General features: G+C 43.8%; 1 protein-coding gene across 1 annotated transcript in view; it reads left to right on the forward strand.

Annotated features, from left to right (window-relative positions):
* The first annotated feature begins 15,165 nt into the window (after positions 1 to 15,165).
* LOC141111389 (uromodulin-like) overlaps positions 15,166 to 21,819 on the forward strand; it is a 30,947-nt gene continuing 24,293 nt past the window's right edge. Inside the window, exons 1-2 of the mRNA XM_073603649.1 lie at positions 15,166 to 15,211; positions 15,596 to 15,703. Of these exons, the coding sequence (XP_073459750.1) occupies positions 15,166 to 15,211; positions 15,596 to 15,703 (154 nt within the window). The remainder of the gene's footprint in view (positions 15,212 to 15,595; positions 15,704 to 21,819) is intronic.

Below are 21,819 nucleotides of genomic sequence, written 5' to 3' on the forward strand. Positions count from 1 at the left end.
AGTCAACCAAAAACGTACCACAGAAACACAGTCACTACAATCTTCACTAGAATCTTCACGGGGGGACAAAAGTAATGGGCACAACACCATGAGACACAATAACACACCAATAAGTGGCACTAAGAACTCCAACACAATTCGGACCAAATTTAATAAAACAAGTAAAGATCAGGGAGCTATCCCCAAGATACCTAAAACTCAATTAGATGATTTTTTTTGACAAAGTCAACTCACTGAATTCACAATCAACACAGAAGGAAATAGATCCCCTGTTAACACCAATCATGCACAAGGAAGATTAAATATTATCAATCTCTCATCACATTCACTTACACCTGTAGAGGAGCAGGTACTATGTTTGGGGTTGTCTTACTGCCCAAACAAAAGCACCGATAGATTTGAGACAGCTAAGGATATACATTTATTTGCTAGGAAATTATTATTCAAAAGCATGTATTCAAGACAAAATACAAAGAAAGAGGCAGAAGTTGTACCAAACCTCACGGCAGCTGAATTCAGAGCCATTCGAGACCTGAATTTGCTGCTACAGGAAAGTGATGCTTCCTGGGAGATGGACATTGATGACGAGTTACAAAATGAAGAAAGTTCTGAAGTGGTTGAACAACAACCCCCCCAAAAAATTTTAAAGGAAATCCAATAAATTCCCACCTTTGAACCAAAATCCCACACTGGCATTGTTTGTGAGGCAGACAATGAGAGAGATAGAGAATATGAAGAATGACAATGTTACTAAAAATTTGAGTCCCGAACAAAATTTGGCACTCAAGTCTTTGAAAAATAGCTTTGGAAAAACAATAAAAGCATCTGACAAGGGAGGCAATATTGTCCTCATGGACAACGAAATGAAATCATATGAAATATCTGTTTAAAGATTCTTAAAGACAAAAAATGTTACCGTAAAAAAATCTCTTCATCCCTATTTGATAGGTTCAATCAGGATTTTTATCGGCAGGTTGATGAAGCACATTCTGAGGCCATTATCTATAGAGATCTATGGGATTTTGTACACACAAAATACCCTCGTATACCTACCATGTACACACTACCAAAGGTGCACAAAGATCTACACAACCCACCTGGGAGACCCATCATCTCGGGCAATGGCTGTGTCTCTGAAGCCATGAGTCAGGTAATTGATGACCATTTGAGACCGCATGTTATGAATTTAACCTCTTACACTTAGGATACCCTCCATTTGTTACAAATTTTAGAAAATCTAGAAATCCCTAGTTCAGCATTGCTGGTTATGATCGATGTTGAATCTCTTTACAACAGTATTCTGCATGATTTGAGTGTATTGGCTGTTGGAAGAGTTCTTCAGCAAAGATCAACACATGAATGGAAATACAACAAATTCATATTAACCATGCTGGAATTTATCCTAAAACATAACGTTTTTCTCTACAAAGGCTCCCACTACCTCCAGGTACAGGGTGTGGCTATGGGGACGTGTTGTGCCCCTCTTATTCCAACCTGTACCTGGGGGAGTGGGAGAAGGACTTTCTGGCCAGTGAGGAGAATTCCACATACACACAGCATATCGTCATGTGGCTAAGATACATTGACGATCTGCTGTTGATATGGGATGGCCCTGAGAGTAAACTGGTGAGATGTCTCAACCATACGAACAAAAATAATTCAAACCTTTTTTTCACAATGAAATATGATTTGCATAAGGTTGATTTTTTAGACATCAGTATTCTCAAGAATACAGAGGACAAAATTACCAGTAAATTATTACAAAGGAAACTGCCGGCAACACATTGTTGCATGCCGACAGCTTCCACCTCATGGATTTGAAAAAATCCATACCCTTTAGTCAGTACTTACGTATCAAACGTAATTGTACTACAGAGACTGACTTCCAAGTGGAGGCTGATGCTCTTACAACTAGACTTTTAGCTAGGGGCTATACAAAAACTAGTCTAAAAAAAAGCTTTCAATCGCGTTACAAATATTGAAAGACATGATCTCATGTCTCAACGAACATGAAAAAATCAGGAAAATTCTTACCAAATACTGGCCAATTTTAACAGAGGATCCCATATTGGGAAGTTTAGTTACCAAAAATCCACAAATCACCTTCAAAAAGGCAGGTTCGATTGGTGGAAAACTTGTCCAGAGTGAATATAAAGGGGATTCAAGAGGAGACTCTTGTAAGACCTAGGGAACATTCCCATGTGGGTCATGCTCTCAATGCCTGACAATTAGAAAAAGGACACAATTTCATTTGCCCAATGGGGATCTCTTTCAGTTGAAATAGTTTGCTAATTGCAAGACGCGAGGGGTGGTGTACCTTATGCAGTGCCAGTGTGGAGCCTCTTAAATCTGAAGGGAAGAGCTGAAATGAGGGGAAGCTCTGCTGATTTTATCATCCAATCATGTACAAGCAAAAATGCTGTTTTTTATTTTCCTTGCATGTCCCCCTCGGATCTACAGTGTCTGCACTTCCAAGTGCACTTGTAGTGCAAAGTGGATTTGCTTTTAGTAAATAAACCTTACTGTCTACTTCAAAGTGCTACTAAAGTCTATAGCCAAGAGATGTCCACTTGACTATCCACTGTGGGGGTAGAAGATGTAATTGATCTAGAGCCACATTAGTGCATGTATAAAAATTCTTGTATATAAAAAGAATTCAACCCAAGGTAGCTCTGTGTAGGATCGCGGTGTTCGCTGCTGGGTCCTGTCAGCCACCCCTACAATATAGAAACATAAAGCACCACCCATACTGTAGATTGCAACTACTCTTTATTATGTCACAAATAAAAGTTACAAGTTAGATCCCGATCCTTGTGTTCTTAAGAAATGGAATACAAAAAAGTCTCTAATAATAAGAAAGTAAAGACAGCAAAGGGATTGATTGCTCAAAGAGTTAGAAATCAGAATAAAAAAAAATGTTTTCCTAATCTCTCACTATGCAGTATACAGTATCTATGCTTTCCATACAGCGGCTCCCAATTCACTGACGCAATGGTGTCAATTTACTAAAGGCAAAAGGACTGTGCACTCTGCAATTGCAGTTGCTCCAGAGTTTAACCACTTAAGGACCGGGGCTGTTTTTCAAACTTGTTGTTTAAGTAAAAATAATTTTTTTTTTTGCTAGAAAATTACTTATAACCCCAAACATTATATACACCATAGAGAATAAAATGGCGGTCGTTGCAATACTTTATGTCACACTGTGTTTGCGCAACGGTCTTACAAGCGCAATTTTTTTTGAGAAAATACACTTTTTTGAATTAAAAAATAAGACAACAGTAAAGTTAGCCCAATTTTTTTTTTTTATATTGTGAAAGATAATGTTACGTCGAGCAAATTGATACCCAACATGTTATGCTACAAAATTGCACCCGTGGAATGGTGGCAAACTTTGACCCTTAAAAATCTCCATAGGTGACGTTCGAAAATTTCTACAGGTTGCCAGTTTTGAGTTACAGAGGAGGTCTTTTGCTAGAATTATTGCTCTCACTCTAACGATCGCGGCGATACTTCACATGTGTGGTTTAAACACTGTTTTCATATGCGGGCGTGACTTACGTACGTTCACTTCTGCGTGCGAGCTTGGCAGGATGGGGCCCCTTACTTTTTTTTTCCTTATTTTTTTTTTGCTTTTTATTTTTTATTATTACACTGTCCTTTAAAAAAAAATTACAGTTACAGTGGGGCAAAAAAGTATTTAGTCAGCCACCAATTGTGCAAGTTCTCCCACTTAAAAAGATGAGAGAGGCCTGTAATTGTCATCATAGGTATACCTCAACTATGAGAGACAAAATGTGGAAACAAATCCAGACAATCACATTGTCTGATTTTTGAAAGAATTAATTTGCAAATTATGGTGGAAAATAAGTATTTGGTCTCCTACAAACAAGCAAGATTTCTGGCTCTCACAGACCTGTATCTTCTTCTTTAAGAGGCTCCTCTGTCCTCCACTCATTACCTGTATTAATGGCTCCTGTTTGAACTTGTTATCAGTATAAAAGACACCTGTCCACAACCTCAAACAGTCACACTCCAAACTCCACTATGGTGAAGACCAAAGAGCTGTCGAAGGACACCAGAAACAAAATTGTAGACCTGCACCAGGCTGGGAAGACTGAATCTGCAATAGGCAAGCAGCTTGGTGTGAAGAAATCAACTGTGGGAGCAATAATTAGAAAATGGAAGACATACAAAACCACTGATAATCTCCCTCGATTTGGGGCTCCACGCAAGATCTCACCCTGTGGGGTCAAAATGATCACAAGAACGGTGAGCAAAAATCCCAGAACCTAGTGAATGACCTGCAGAGAGCTGGGACCAATGTAACAAAGGCTACTATCAGTAACACACTATGCCGCCAGGGACTCAGATCCTGCAGTGCCAGACGTGTCCCCCTGCTTAAGCCAGTACATGTCCGGGCCCCTCTGAGGTTTGCTAGAGAGCATTTGGATGATCCAGAAGAGAATTGGGAGAATGTCACATGGTCAGATGAAACCAAAGTAGAACTGTTTGGTAGAAACACAACTCTTCGGGTTTGGAGGAGAGACAATGCTGAGTTGCAATCAAAGAACACCATACCTACTGTGAAGCATGGGGGTGGAAATATCATGCTTTGGGGCTGTTTCTCTGCAAAGGGAACAGGACGTGTGATCCGTGTACATGAAAGAATGAATGGGGCCATGTATCGTGAGATTTTGAGTGCAAACCTCCTCCCATCAGCAAGGGCATTGAAGATGAAACATGGCTGGGTCTTTCAGCATGACAATGATCCCAAACACACCACCCGGGCAACGAAGGAGTGGCTTCGTAAGAAGCATTTCAAGGTCCTTGAGTGGCCTAGCCAGTCTCCAGATCTCAACCCCATAGAAAACCTTTGGAGGGAGTTGAAAGTCCGCGTTGCCCAGCGACAGCCCCAAAACATCACTGCTCTAGAGGAGATCTGCCTGGAGGAATGAGCCAACATACCAGCAACAGTGTGTGACAACCTTGTGAAGACTTACAGAAAACGTTTGACCTCTGTCATTGCCAACAAAGGATATATAACAAAGTATTGAGATGAACTTTTGATAATTTGCAAATAAATTCTTTAAAAAAATCAGACAATGTGATTGTCTGGATTTGTTTCCACATTTTGTCTCTCATAGTTGAGGTATACCTATGATGACAATTACAGGCCTCTCTCATCTTTTTAAGTGGGAGAACTTGCACAATTGGTGGCTGACTAAATACTTTTTTGCCTAACTGTAAATTCCTATTACAAGGAATGTAAATCCCTTGTAACAGAAAAAAAGCATGACAAGACCTCTTTAATGTGAGATCTGGGGTCAAAAAGACCTCAGATCTCACATTTACACTTGAATGCAAAAAAAAAAAAAAAATGTCTTTTTAAAAAAATAAAAATTGCCCTTTAAGGCCATTGGGCAGAAGTGATGTTTGACGTAAGCGGCTTAGACGACCGGAGGGTGGCGGGAGCACCTCTCCCGCCGCTGATAAAAGTGATCTCGTGGCGAATCTGCCACGGAGACCACTTTTATCTGAAAGAGGGTAAAGAAAATACCGGGGTTATTGCAGCTATCTGGTATTCTGGTATTCTACGTCAAAGTACCGACGTATAACGACGGCGGCTAGTCCGTAAGTGGTTAACAAATGAGGGGGGGCTCTGTTGATTTCCATCATCCAATCATGTGCATGCAAAAATACTGTTTTTATTTTCCTTGCATGTGATTGGGTATTCTTTGCAAAATGAAGCTTTACCTCATCTACTAAGCTCTGGAGCAACGGCACTAAAGGGTGCCAAATGGAGACTAAGGGAAAAAAAAGGAGAAAAAAGGTCAGAATAAAACATCGCTAGAAATTAGCACACTGTCAGAATCTAGAATAGAACAAAATCTTGAATTACAATTAGATACAAGAAAAGAAGAGGAACAACAGAGGACAGCTCAATTACCAACAAAAATAGATATGCAAACAATATTCGCGGCCCTGGAAAATTCTTTAAAACCAGAAATGGCAATAATTCATAAAGACCTGGGTCAGGTGCTTTCAAGAGTAGAGGAAGTGGAAAAAAAAAGAAAACTCCCACACAAGCATAATAAAAACTAAAACACTGCTATCTGCTTTTCTTATGTGTCTTTAATAAGTCTGGTATGTTATTTTTACTTAACCGTCTGTGAACCTGCCCACATTACAATACTTTATTATCTCCCTTGTCTTACCCAAAATTATGGCCCGTTTAACTTTAGTGCCCTCCTGCTAGTCTGTTTCTGAATTAAGAATTTTGCCCTGTTAACCAGCCAAGCTTTATTACCTCCTGAGTGATAATTGAAATCCACCAACACCCCACCCCTATCAGTATAAATATAAGCTTCTCTTGAGGGAAGCATTTGTAGGGGGCACACATTTGCAACTGGGGCTCTTTCTCGAAGTGGGCGATTTCTATAAGTGGGAGCACTTCTGACTCTGCACTTCAGGGAATGCACAAAGCGAAGGCACACAGGAAAATACTTTGAAAAACACCACACAGACATCAGGTGACCTTGTTTACCCCTTTAGCTCTTTCTCCTTGTAACATGCATTCTCTACCACTCGTTTTGACAACTCTGTCCTCTATCCTAAAACTATCTCTCCTTCACCCCTCTTCTCCCCCCCACAGCATATATATATCACCCTCACTTCTGTCCTCTCCTTATTACTGCACCCACCAACTCCTGCTAATTCTAAATCCACACACACTAAAAATCTCCAAGACCCTGGGCCATGTCCCTTCATATAAATCCCACTTCCATATTACATCCCTCACCCTCCTGCTTCTCCTAACCTCTGGAGATATATCCCCAAACCCTGGGCCTCAATCATTTAACTGTACCCCATGCACCCATCACCCTGCACCCTCTGGCAGCAGCCGCAATCAACACAATTTAGTTCCCATTTCTATTCTTCCCAAGATCAGACTCCCTTTCTCTTTTGCCCTTTGGAACTCCTGCTCTGTCTGCAACAAACTCACCTCTCTCCATGACCTCTTTATCGCCAACTCATTTAATCTACTCGCCATTACTGAAACCTGGCTCCATGAATCCGACACTGCATCTTCTGCTGCCCTATCCCATGGTGGTCTTCTCTGGACTCACTCCCCCAGATCCAGTGGACATAAGGGAGGAGGTGTCGGAATCCTTCTAGCCCCACATAGCACCTTTCAGGTACTACACCCACCTCCCTCTCTGTCACTCTCCTCTTTCGAAGCACACTGCATTCGCCTTTTCACTCCAATTTCTCTAAGGATAGCCGTGATCTACAGGCCCCCTGGACCAGTATCAACCTTTCTTGAAGACTTCTCTGTCTGGCTACCCTACTTTCTTTCCTCTGAAATCCCCACAATCATTCTTGGGGACTTCAACATCCCTATTAATACTAACACTCCTGCCCCTTCCAAACTTCTCAGCCTAACCTCTTCCTTAACCTCTTCCTTAACCTCTTCCTTTGACCTGAAGCAGAGAATAAATGCTTCTACTCACTCTGAAGGCAATATCCTTGACCTCGTTTTCTCTCACCTTTGCACTCCATGCAACCTCCCTAACTATCCATTCCCTCTCTCTGATCACCACCTTATTAGTTTCATTCTCTCCCTCTCCTTCACCTCCTCTCCCTCCAACCGCATAAAAGTTACCCGCAGAAACCTACGTCATCTCAACCCTTCTCTTCTCTACTCTGCTATCGACAACCTCTATGACAAAATCTCACCCCTATCCTGCACCAACCTAGCCACTTTTGTCTACAACGCTTCACTTCTAGCCTCACAGGACTCAATGGCCCCCCTCACTACACACAGAATCAAGCCCTGACCCCTCATCCTTGGCAAACAGATGATACTAGAAGTCTGAAAAAACAAAGTTGTGCTCATGAGCGCCTGTGGCGTAAGACCAAGTCTCAGAGAGATTTCAACCAATATAAATCTGCCCTCCAAAAATACAATTCCAGCCTCCTCTCTGCCAAGCAGACCTATTTTATCACTCTCATTAGCAACTTATCATCCCGTCCTCGTCAACTCTTCTCTGCCTTGAACTCTCTACTTCTTCTTCCACCGCCTCCACCTGCCAACTCACTAACTGCCCAGGAGATCGCCAATCACTTCAAACAGAAGATTGATACAATTTGCGCGGAGATCTATACTGTTCTGATACCCTCCACGCTTTACACTTCATGCCCACAGGCACAATCATTACTTTCCTCTTTCAACCCCACCACTATAGACAAAGTTGCTTAACTACTTGGTAATGTCCACCTTACCACCTGCCCTCTGGATCCTGTTCCCTCACAAATGCTACATTCACCCTCTGGCTCTATGCTACACTCTCTAACCCACATCTTCAATCTCTCCCTCTCTTCTGGCATCTTCCCCAACTCTCTAAAACATGCACTTGTCAGACCCATACTTAAAAAGCCCTCACTGGACCCATCCAATCTTAACAAACTACACCCCATCTCCTTGCTCCCCTTCTTATCCAAACTCCTCGAACGTCTGGTCTACAACCGACTGAGCTTCCACCTCGCTGATAATAGCCTTCTTGATCTCCTTTAGTCTGGATTTCGTCCTCAACACTCCACAGAAACTGCTCTCCTAAAACTAACAAACAATCTACTAATGGCCAAAACCAATCAACACTATTCTGTACTCCTACTACTGGACCTCTCTGCTGCCTTTGATACGGTTGACCACCCCCTCCTCCTCAAAAAACTCCACGGCTTTGGTCTCCGTGACTGTACTCTTTGCTGGTTCTCTTCCTACTTATCCAACCACACCTTTAGCATTTCTTACAACTCTACTTCCTCCTCTCCTCTTCCTTTCACTGTTGGGGTCCCCCAAGGTTCTGTTCTTGGACCTCTCCTATTTTCAATCTACCACTCCTCCCTGGGTCAACTGATAGCCTTCCATGGCTTCCAATACCACCTCTATGCTGACGACACCCAAATCTATTTCTCTACCTCTCAGCACACTCCCTCTGTCTCCTCACGTATCACTAATTTACTATCAGATATATCAGTCTGCATGTAACACCACTTCCTCAAGCTCAATCTATCCAAAACCGAACTTATAATTTTTCCTCACTCATATGCCCCTTCCCCTGATCTCTCTATCAAAATCAATGGCACAACTATAAGCCCATCCCCACATGCCAAGGTTCTAGGTGTAGTCCTGGACTCTGAACTTTCCTTCAAGCACCATGTCCAATCACTGTCCAAATCCTGCCGCCTCAACCTCCGCAACATCTCCAAAATACGCCCCTTTCTAACCAATGACACAACAAAGCTCTTAATTCACTCGCTGGTCATCTCTCGCCTTGACTACTGCAACTCCCTTCTCATTGGCTTACCTCTACATAGTCTATCACCCCTTCCATCCATCATGAATGCTGCTGCCAGACTCATCCACCTTACCAATCGCTCTGTGTCTGCCACTCCTCTCTGTCAATCCCTCCACTGGCTTCCGCTCAGCCAAAGAATTTAATTCAAAATACTAACAACTACGTACAAAGCCATCCACAATTTCGCCCCCAGCTACATCACTAGCTTGGTCTCTAAATACCAACCTACTCATTCTCTTTGTTCCTCTCAAGACCTCCTGTTCTCTAGCTCCCTCATCATCTCCTCCCATGCTCACCTCCAGGACTTTTCCAAAGCCCTACCCCAATCTGTCTGCTTATCTCCTACTTTATTAGCTTTTAGGCAATCCCTGAAAGCCCTTCTCTTCAGAGAAGCCTACCCTACCCACACCTAACAACTGTATTTTCATTTTCTCCATCAACTCATCCCCCACAGTTATTACCTTTTGTTTCCACTTGCCCCTCCCTTCTAGATTGTAAGCTCTAATGAGCAGAGCCCTCTTATCCCTCCTGTATTGATTTGTATTGTAAGTGTACTGGCTGCCCTCATGTTGTAAAGCGATGCGCAAACTGTTGGCACTATATAAATCCTGTATAATAATAATATTAATAACAGTAAAAGAGTTAAAAGGAGAAATAAAATAATTAAAAAAAGACCAACAGGAACAGGTGTATAGATTAGAAGACTAAGAAAACAGAGATAGAAGGAAACATTTAAGAATGTGAAGACTTCCCGAACTCACCCAGACAGAAAATTGATCAGAAACAATAAGGAAGGTTTTCAACCCAATTCTTGGTAAAGAAGAAAAAAAAAACAATAAAAATTGAAAGAGTGCATAGATTAAGAAGAACACAAGGGCTCCCGATGGAAAGTCCAAGAGACATAATAGTCAGGTTTGAATATTGGGAGGAAAAAAAAATCAAATTTGGAGAAAACTTAAGGGTAAGCCACCAATTGAATATGAGCAAAAGACTATACAAATTTTCCAGGACCTTTCACAAGAAACCTTGAGAAGGAAAAAGACGTTAAAACCTTTACTGAAGATCCTACAGGAACAAGAAATCCAATATAATTGGGGTTACCCCGCATGCTTGATCGCTAGGAGAAATGGACGCACTGTGAAACTTAGGTTTATAGAAGAAATGACTGATTTTTGCAAAAAAATGGAAATTACAATACAAGAAAGTACCAGGGAGATAACTTCAAGACAGGAAAGAATGACAAGGGAAGAAGAACAATGGCAGCTGATCCCTAGGAAACAGATAACCAGAGCAACTACAACAAAATGATCTAATACTCAATACCTAATAAACATAAAGAAGTCTGGACTGGGGAAAAGGGAGGGGAATGGGGAGGTGGGGAAGTTGGGAAGGGTGAATAGAAGAAATGAGGAAAGACAAATGGAGAGGAGATGGAGACCCAGACATGCGGTGTGCTCTGAGGTCACCTATTCAATATAGGAGAGGTTGATTGCGAGTGCCAAATAGAACTTCACTACAGGCCAGAAAGAGCAGAGGGGTAAGGGTGCCCTTAAAAGATTAGTTATCTGTTCTAAGACGATGAGGACAAAATACCCACAACAAGGGGGTAGGGGTTGGGGAGGGGGAGGAGGGAGGATGGGAAAGGGTGGGGGAGGGAGAGGAGGGAAATAGTCTGTGAATTTCGGGAGGGTCTGCACCCCTCTGCGCCCTAATAGATATGAAAGGCTCCCCGTGTCTCCCTACTTTTGGGGGTCCCCCATCCCTCTTTTGGAAATGGGGGTGGGGGATACCGTGAGAGAGACACGGGGAAGATGGAGAGAAATAGAGAAACATGAATAACACAACATTTCTGACATAGAATGTCCGAGGGCTAAATTCCCCAGAGAAAAGACATATGATATTATGAGAACTAGAAAGAAATGCTGCAGAAATAATATTTTTACAAGAGACACATATTACACAGGATACAAATGTCAAGTTATATTTAACTGCTTCAGCCCCGGAAGATTTTACTCCCTTCCTGACCAGAGCACTTTTTGCGATTCGGCACTGTGTCATTGTAACTGACAATTACGCGGTCGTGCGACGTTGCACCCAAACAAAATTGATGTCCTTTTTTTCTCCACAAATATAGCTTTCTTTTGGTGGTATTTGATCACCTCTGCAGTTTTTATTTTTTGCGCTATAAACAAAAAAAGAGAGACAATTTTGAACAAAACGTGATATTTTTTACTTTTTGCTACAATAAATATCCCCCAAAAATATATAAAAAAACTATTTTTTTCCTCAGTTTAGGCCGATACGTATTCTTCTACATATTTTTGGTAAGAAAAACCACAATAAGCGTATATTGATTGGTTTGCGCAAAAGTTATAGCGTCTACAAAATAGGGGATAGATTTACAGCATTTTTATGATTTTTTTTATTAGTAATGACGGCAATCTGCGATTTTTATCGGGACTGCGACATTGGGGCGGACACCTCGGACACTTTTGACACTATTTTGGGACCATTGTCATTTATACAGCGATCAGTGCTATAAAAATGCACTGATTACTGTTTAAATGACACTGGCAGTAAAGGGGTTAACCACTAGGGGGCGATGAAGGGGTTAAGTGTGTCCTAGGGAGTGATTCTAACTGTGGGGGGATGGGCTACTAGTCACATGATAGCGATCACTGCTCCAGGTGACAGGGAGCGGTGATCTCTGTCATATCACAAGGCAGAACGGGGAAATGCCTTGTTTACATAGGCACTTCCCCATTCTGAGGCTCCGTGACCTGATCGCCGGGAGACTGGCGGACATCGAGATCACCGGTCCCGCGGGCACGGTCACACACGTACGCCAGCCTGCTATCCCCACCTCTTAAAGGGGACGTACAGGTATGCCCATTTGCCCCTTGCTGCCATTGTGCAGACGTATTTTGGCGTGCAGCAGTCGGCAAGTGGCTAAGTAATATCCCATTATGGTACTATGGAGATTCCCCAATTAGAAGGGCAAAAGGAGTAGCAATAGGCTTTGGGAAAACTATTCGTTTTGTAGTAGAAATGAGAAAAGTTGACCCAGACGGCCGTTTCCTCTTTTTGAGAGGGACATTGCAGGGTATGAAGTAAACGCTTGCAAATGTATATTTCCCCAATAAGAACCCCCAAAAATATTTGGTACGAATATTAAAAGATTTAATGGAATTTAAACAAGGCAAACTAATACTGGCCCGAGACTTTAATTTCTCCATGGACCAAAAATTAGATAGTACGTCAGTCGCACTGGATAGAGAAAATAAACAACTAAGAATGATCAAAAAAACATGAACACCAATTAGTGGATATCTGGAGAATTCAGCATCCAAGCACAAAAGATTATACATTCCACTCGGCTGTCCATGGTGTGTACTCCAGGCTGGACTATATCCTAGTTGAGCATAGAGTTTTAGGGGCAGTAATGGAAATAACAATAGGAATAACAACCGTGTCGGACCATGCCCCTGTTATAATGAAGATGAAACTATATGGGGAAACCCCTGAGAAAGGCCAATGGAGATTAAACAAAGATCTAATAGATGATAAGGAAACAGAAAAGACCATAATAGAAGAGATCGACCAATATTTCCCGAAGAACGAGACGCCAGAATTAACAAAAGCAACTATATGGGAAGCACACAAGACTGTCATAAGGGGAAAATTGATTTCCATTGGGGCAAGATAAAAAGGAGAGAGAAAACCCCATGGAGAAAATTGTAAAAGAAATATATGATCTGGAACAAAGACATAAAAAGCAAGCGGAGGTGGACATCCATCGGACCTTAATCATAAAAAGAGATCAATTAAAAGACCTGTTGGAACAAGAAACCAGGAGGGAGTTTATTAGAGTATCACAGGAGAGATACAAATGGGGTAATAAGCCAGGGAAGTACCTTGCAAAAATGTTAAGAAATAAGAAGACCTTAAATTATATTGAAAAGATAAAAAAATGTGAGAGGAGGAATGGTAAATAAGACAACAGATATCACATCGGCCTTCCAACTGCATAACAGCGCACTTTATGCAATAAATAACCAAGAGACACAAGAAGAAAAAGAAATAAGAAAAAGAAATACACAAGATTATTTAACGAAGGCCAAATTGACAAAAATCCAAGTGGAACAATTGACAGAATTGGAAAAACCAATCACGCATTGATCAAGCTGCATTGATGGGCAATTGTGAGGCTGTAGATGGGCATTGATCAGGCTGCATTGATGGGCCATTGTGAGGCTGCAGATGGGCATTGATCAGGCTGCAGATGGGCAATGGGGAGGCTTCATATGGGCAATGGAGAGGCTTCAGATGGGCAATGGGGAGGCTGTAGATGGGCACTGACCCTTATTTTGCTTCAAAGTTCTTTATTTAATTTTTTATTTAAGTTTTTTTCCTGAAACTTCCCTCCTAAAATGAACTTGCGTGTTATACGCCAATAAATACGATATTGAGTTATCCTAAAGACCCGGTATTGGCCATTCTAACCCTGCTGGCCTTAGTTCAATGGCCAGGCAGTGCATTTCGATTTAGCAGAATTCTCCCGGGACAATCCACAAAATAGCTACATTGTAACACATTTGTGTATCATAGGAATGAAAAAAAAAATTGGGTTTTAAACAAGTATGTAAAATAGTTGAAAGATTAATTTCATAATAGTAAGGTGGCATTTTCATCAGCTATTATTAAACGCCGCCAGAAAAATATATCAGTCTGTGACAACTGCGTAATATAAAACCGTGACAGCTCGGGGCTAAGTTCTGCCTGAGTGAGTCCCATTTACTCTAATGTCACCTCATCTCCACCTTCTAGTTTTTTCGATGCATGGCATTCCATCTGGACCAATGAGTATATAAGTAGCTGAGTGATCGGTAATTGTACACAGAACCTCCACCACCTCACTCCAACTGTCTTTCCTGAAGGTGGCAAAACTCAACTGACAACTAACTTTGACCACTTATTGGAAGAACATCGAGTTGTTGGAAGCCACTTGCAGACTTGGGACATTTCCACACCACATTTGTTGGTTAGTATAAAACTTTGATTTCAAAGTCATTTACAACTCATATCAGACAATCAGGATAAATTATAATTTTCCAAAGTAGGTCATACACCTTACATTCTGATTGTCTCCTTAAACGGAGGGAATATCATGAGAGAATGATAAAGGCTGCCATTGGTGGCTCTTCATTTTGTGATTGCTGGTTGGCTGGTTATCATGATAATTCTTTGGCTCCATTGCTCTCTGAGTTGCTGCTTTTGTAAAATGTTTAATTGCAATATATGGACTTACTTAACTATCCAATCAATATGTATTTAATTGGCAATTGTAGGAAGACCTAATGGAAATTGAACAGTCAACGTTTTTATGTTTTTTTCTCTTCTCAAGTATTGTTAAGTCTGGTATGTTTATTTTGGGTTTTACAGGCTTGAATCTTATTGTTTATTTGTAGTTATAAATTAATATATGTAATTATATATATATATATATATATATATATATATATATATATATATATATATATATATATATATTGCTAATCAAATATTGTTAAGTCTTGTATATTACATAGTCAATAAAAAAAAAAAAGGAATATTGTAACATATATAGATGTTTGTTGTTTTTCCTATGTATTTATTTTGATTTATTTTGACTTTTACTGTATAAAATTATATATAAAGTAATGCAAAATTCCGTAGGACTTTTTCCTTTATTTATTTATTTTTTGCTAAATCACAAACAGAAATTGGTTGCTCATATAGGATGTATTTTCTAGGTTCCCTGATCACCATGAAGACAACACTACTGCTATCTGTACTGTGCGCTGTCATGGCGGGTGAGTGAAGTTTGTCTCCTTTTATCTTATAATAACACATCTGGAATACAGAGACAACGATCATTCCCCAGAGATTGGAGGGAATGATCAGTGAGGGGCAAATAGACGAAGAACCAGCGAGGGAGATCCATTCTCTAACTGTGTATCTTTGAGCACTTTGTTTGTGAATTGTAATAATTTTGAAACAAGTTTGTATATTGGAACATTTGGATACAATTTGCTGCAGTTTGGCACTAATTGGATTGTTTGGAGCAATTTAAAACAACATTATCTCTGATTTATTTATTTTGATCCTTGTATTACATAGTAGATGGATTTGAGATCTGTTTAGACTTCCACACAGGAACACAGGATGTACTTTCATGTTTTTTTCTGTCTCTCCAGTGGTTGCGTCTCTGACCTGTGGAATGGAAACCTGTGCTACTGATGAGATTTGTAACAGTGCTGGTACTGCCTGCCAGTGCAATGCAGCTGTCTATCAACTCGTACGAGGTATGGTATGCTATAATACAATGGTTACAATGGATCTTGTGCCTTTTGAAAACCAAATATTGCATTTTTATATAAACCATATGAGGTCCATATAACATGCATAGTACATAATGTTAATCTGCATTGGCCCGCTTACACCCGGCTGGTAAATGAACCACAATGGAGGGCCCCGGTGTGAATGAGCCCCACCGGGCTTCCTCAACATTTGATTGGTGGATAGTAGAGGTATAATCTGACTGTCTGTAGGCTGACTGTCACATAAACATACACAATTGGATTGCTGTGGGTAATACGGAGGTGGGATTGCAAACCATAACCACAGAAGTTGACTTATCTTGTTCCCGATTAAACAATCACTGTTTTCACCGAGATTTGTGGCTTTGGGGGGAGGGGATAGGAGCAATCCTGAAAAATAGTCATTCATTGCTAAAGGACTTCTGTGTTCTCCCTATATCGGACTTTCTGAAACAGAGTTCTGTAGAATGCAAGGCTTCCTCTACAGGTTGCTTGGGGTTCCATGAGCTAATTCTGTCTCTCAGATAAGTCTGATCACATTTTGCTTCAGTCCCGCTGAATAAAAGGTCTGGCGGGGGACAGTTTGGGTATACAAAGGGGCGGGGTCCAGGGCAGATCCTGGCCGGGGTGCAGTGCACCCAGGCGCCACAGAGGTGGGGGGCGCTGAAGCGCCAGAGTGCTCCCTTCCCTCCTCCTCTCCTTGTCCGTAGGTGGCCCTCTCCGCCAGTCACTGCCACCACCGCCGCTGTGCCCATCCCCCTCCCTCCTCCTGTCAGAGGAGGAGAGCGAAACAGCTGGAGACCGGAGCGGCTGTCTCTGTGTGCAGAGAGAGACCAGCCGCGGCTGCGCAGTGACGTCACGGGGGGGGAGTCTGAGCCCGACGTGTTCCACTTCTCCTCCTGTGTGTAACTCCTGCCTGCTGCCCAAGCCTGACATGCTCTGTTCTCCACCCCCGGGTGTTTTTAATTAGCCTAATGGAAGGGGATCTTTACTAATGTAGGGGGGGTGGTTTGTCCTGGGGGGTCTAAACTAATGTAGGGGGGATGATTTGTCCTGGGGGGGTCTAAACTAATGTGGGGGGGTGGTTTGTCCTGGGGGTGTCTGTACTAATGTAGGGGGGATGATTTGTCCTGGGGGGTCTGTACTAATGTAGGGGGGGTGGTTTGTCCTGGGAGGTCTATACTAATGTAGGGGGGGTGATTTGTCCTGGGGGGTATAAACTAATGTGAGGGGGATTTGTCCTGGGGGGTCTGTACTAATGTAGGGGGGGTGGTTTGTCCTGGGGGGTCTGTACTAATGTAGGGAGGTGGTTTGTCCTGGTGGGGTCTGTACTAATGTAGGGGGGGTGGTTTGTCCTGGGAGTCTAAACTAATGTAGGGGAGTGATTTGTCCTGGGGGGTCTGTACTAATGTAGAGCGGGTGGTTTGTCCTGGGGGGTCTATACTAATGTAGGGGGGGTGATTTGTCCTGGGGGTCTATACTAATGTAGGGGGGTGATTTGTCTTGGGGGGTCTCTACTAATGTAGGGGGGTAGTTTGTTCTGGGGGGTCTATACTACTATAGGGGGTGATTTGTCCTGGGGGTCTGTACTAATGTAGGGGGTGGTTTGTCCTGGGGGGGTCTAAACTAATGTAGGGGGGTGGTTTGTCCTGGGGGGTCTATACTAATGAAGGGGGGTGATTTGTCCTGGGGGGTCTAAACTAATGTAGCGGGGAGGTGATTTGTCCTGGGGGTCTGTACTAATGTGGGGGTGGTTTGTAGGGAGGGATTTGTCCTGGGGGTCTGTACTAATGTAGGGGGGGTGGTTTGTTCTGGGGGTTCTGTACTAATGTAGGGGGTGGTTTGTCCTGGGGGTCTATACTAATGTAGGGGGGGTTTGTCCTGGGGGGTCTGTACTAATGTAGGGGGGTGGTTTGTCCTGGGGGGGTTTATACTAATGTAGGGGGGTGATTTGTCCTGGGGGTTCTGTACTAATGTAGGGGGGGTGGTTTGTCCTGGGGGTTTATACTAATGTAGGGGGGGTGGTTTGTCCTGGGGGGTCTATACTAATGTAGAGGGGGTGATTTGTCCTGGGGGTCTGAACTAATGGAGGGGGTGATTTGTCCTGGGGGGTCTAAACTAATGGAGGGGGGTGGTTTGCCCTGGGGGGAGGTCTGTCCTGGGGAGGTCTGTACTAATGGAGGGGGGGTGGTTTGTCCTGGGGGTCTGTACTAAGGAGGGGGGTGGTTTGTCCTGGGGGGTCTGTACTAATGGAGGGGGGTGGTTTGTCCTGGGGGGGTCTGTACTAAGGGAGGGGGGTGGTTTGTCCTGGGGTCTGTATTAATGTGGGGGGGGTGGTTTGTCTGGGGGGTCTGTATTAATGGAAGGGGGAAGGTGGTTTTTCACGGGGGTCTGTACTAATGGAGGGAGGTGGTTTGTCCTGGGTGGTCTGTACTAATGGAAGGGGGCAGGTGGTTTGTTGCGGGGGTCTGTACTAATGGAGGGGGGTGGTTTGTTCTGGGGGGTCTGTACTAATGTGGGGGGGTGGTTTGTTCTGGGGGGGTCTGTACTAATGGAGGAGGGTGGTTTGTCCTGAGGGGGGTCTGTACTAATGTAGGGGGGTGGTTTGTCCTGGGGGGTCTGTACTAATGGAGGGGGTGGTTTGTCCTGAGGGGGGTCTGTACTAATGGAGGGGGTGGTTTGTTCTGGGGGGTTCTGTACTAATGGAGGGGGGTGGCTCTGTACTAATGGAGGGGTTGGTTTGTCCTGAGGGGGATCTGTACTAATGGAGGGGGGGTGGTTTGTCCTGAGGGGGGTCTATTCTGATAAAGGGGGATCTATACTGAGGGAGATGTTTGTACTTAGTGGGGGGTCTGCACTAACGGAGGGGGGTCTATACCTAGTGGAGGGGGGTCTGTACTGAGGGGCGACTATAGTTGGTGGAGGGTAGGGATGAGCTTCGTGTTCGAGTCGAACCCATGTTCGACGCGAACATCGTCTGTTCGCCCGTTCGCCGAATTGCGAACGATATGGGCCGTTCGCGCCAAATTCGTGTGGCGCGTCACGGCCCATAATTCACTGCGGCATCGCAGTGCATTGCTGGCTGATGATTGGCCAAGCACGCATTATGACCCGCATGCTTGGCCAATCACAGCGCCGCCTGAACAGAGAGCCGTAATTGGCCAAAGCCAAGGAGGCTTTGGCCAATTATGGCTCAGGGGATTTAGTACACGCCCCACACTATATAAGGCCGCCTGCACGGCGGCCCTGTGTAGTGTGTGTTCCGGCATTCATTGAGAGAGAGAGAGAGACAGACAGTGACATTTGATTTGAGTTAGATTAGGCAGAACAGTCAGTCAGTTAGCTGCACTTACAGTGTATTGTGTGTATATATATATTCATCCCAGGTGTTGCATATATATATATATATACACTGTATTCAGTTTAGCTAGATCCGTTCTTGTTATCTTCCTACTGACAGGCAGGCTTGTCTTGTTACAGTATTTACAGCTACCTGAAGAAAATTACTGGTGTTCTTTTGATCCTATTAGTACCACAGTCAGGCAGCTAGACTATTTACAGTTAGTGCAGTGCGTCCTGCTCACAGTGTTCAGCTAAAACTACAAGTTAGTGGGGTGCGTCCTGCTCACAGTGTTCAGCTAAACCTACAAGTTAGTGTGGTGCGTCCACCTCACAGTGTTCAGCTAAACCTACAAGTTAGTGCGGTGCGTCCTGCTCACAGTGTTCAGCTAAACCTACAAGTTAGTGTGGGGCGTCCACCTCACAGTGTTCAGCTAAACCTACAAGTTAGTGGGGTGCGTCCTGCTCAGAGTGTTCAGCTAAACCTACAAGTTAGTGCAGTGCGTCCTGCTCACAGTGTTCAGCTAGATCCGTTCCTGTTATCTTCTTACTGACAGACAGGCTTGTCTTGTTACAGTATATACAGCTACCTGAAGAAAATTGCTGGTGTTCTTTTAATCCTATTAGTACCACAGTCAGACAGCTAGACTATTTACAGTTAGTGCAGTGCGTCCTGCTCACAGTGTTCAGCTAAACCTACAAGTTAGTGGGGTGCGTCCTGCTCACAGTGTTCAGCTAAACCTACAAGTTAGTGCAGTGCGTCCTGCTCACAGTGTTCAGCTAGATCCGTTCCTGTTATCTTCTTACTGACAGGCAGGCTTGTCTTGTTACAGTATATATAGCTACCTGAAGAAAATTACTGGTGTTCTTTTGATCCTATTAGTACCACAGTCAGGCAGCTAGACTATTTACAGTTAGTGCAGTGCGTCCTGCTCACAGTGTTCAGCTAAACCTACAAGTTAGTGGGGTGCATCCTGCTCACAGTGTTCAGCTAAACCTACAAGTTAGTGTGGTGCGTCCACCTCACAGTGTTCAGCTAAACCTACAAGTTAGTGGGGTGCGTCCTGCTCACAGTGTTCAGCTAAACCTACAAGTTAGTGGGGTGCGTCCTGTTCACAGTGTTCAGCTAAACCTACAAGTTAGTGGGGTGCGTCCTGTTCACAGTGTTCAGCTAAACCTACAAGTTAGTGGGGTGCGTCCACCTCACAGTGTTCAGCTAAAGCTACCTGTAGAAGGTTGGTGGTGTTCTCATACTACAGGCAGGCAGTTGATTTTGCTAGCTGCAGTATCAGTACATATATATATATATATATATATATATATATATATATATATATATATAATTATCCCAGCTTAGTGCAGCTACAGGCCATTAGTATGTCTGGAAGGCCAAGAAGGAGAGGCAGACAGTCACAAGCCAATAAGAGAGGGCAAGCAGGCTCTGTGTCTAGTGCTGGTCGTGGAGATGGTGCATCCTCATCAGCACGTGGCCGTGGGACACGCTTGGCCTTTTTTTCGGCAGCTGGCCGTGTTGAGCCGCAACATGCAGAAGACTTGGTCGAGTGGATGACCAAGCCGTCCTCATCCTCCTCATCCTCTCTCACCCATGCCCAGGGTACTTTGTCTGGCAAAGCAGCGGCCTCTTCCCTCGGCTCAATGTCATCAGTGACTCCTTCCCTAGCCCCACCATGTCCTCCTGAGGAGTCCCTCGAACTGTTTGACCACAGTGTTGGGTACATGCTCCAGGAGGATGCCCAGCATTTGGAAGGCTCTGATGATGATACTGAGCTCGATGAAGGCAGTAACATGAGCACGGACAGAGGGGGTGCCCAAGAAGGACAGCAATCTGGCAGTCATGCTCCCTCTGCTGCAGCATACTGCCAGGTTTGCTCCAGTGATGAGGAGGGAGGGGATGATGAAGTCACTGACTCAACGTGGGTGCCTGATAGGAGAGAGGAGGAGGAGGAGGAGTTGGCACATCATAAGGGCAGCACATTGACTGCATCACACCCCAAAGCTCCACATGTGCAGGGTGCTGCAGTCTCTGTGCGTTATTCAAAATGTTCTTTGGTGTGGGCCTTTTTTGAGACGAGTGCATCAGATCGCACCGCTGCTATTTGCAACATATGTCTCAAGCATATCTCGCGTGGCCAAAACATCTCCCGCTTGGGTACCACATGCTTGACCAGACATATGTTGACCTGCCATGCAGTTCGTTGGCAAGCGTATCTAAAAGACCCACACCAAAGAACAAAGAGGACCTCTCCTTGCTCCTCATCAGCTGAGATTTCCAACCCCACTATACCTTCAGTCCTCTCTGAGACCTGCACTGAGAGGAATTAAGGTGTAGAATTAGGTGTGTCACAGCCAAGTACTTGTGGGCAATCTGCTTTTGGTACACCGACATCAGATTGTACCAGGCAAATTTCCCTGCCCCAGCTGCTGCACCACCGAAAGAAGTTTGCTCCCAGCCATCCACATGCCCAGCGGTTGAATGCCAGCTTGGCAAAATTGCTAGCACTTCAACTGCTGCCTTTTCAGTTGGTAGACTCTGCCCCCTTCCGTGAGTTTGTGGAATGTGCGGTTCCTCAGTGGCAGGTACCCAAACGCCACTTTTTCTCACGGAAGGCGATTCCGGCTCTCTACCGGCATGTGGAAGGCAATGTCCATGCCTCGCTGGACAGGGCGGTCAGCGGTAAGGTGCATATTACCGCTGACTCATGGTCCAGCAGGCATGGACAGGGACGTTACCTAAGTTTCAC

The sequence above is a fragment of the Aquarana catesbeiana genome, linkage group LG10, assembly GCF_042186555.1.
Source record: "Aquarana catesbeiana isolate 2022-GZ linkage group LG10, ASM4218655v1, whole genome shotgun sequence".
Lineage (NCBI taxonomy): Eukaryota > Metazoa > Chordata > Amphibia > Anura > Ranidae > Aquarana > Aquarana catesbeiana.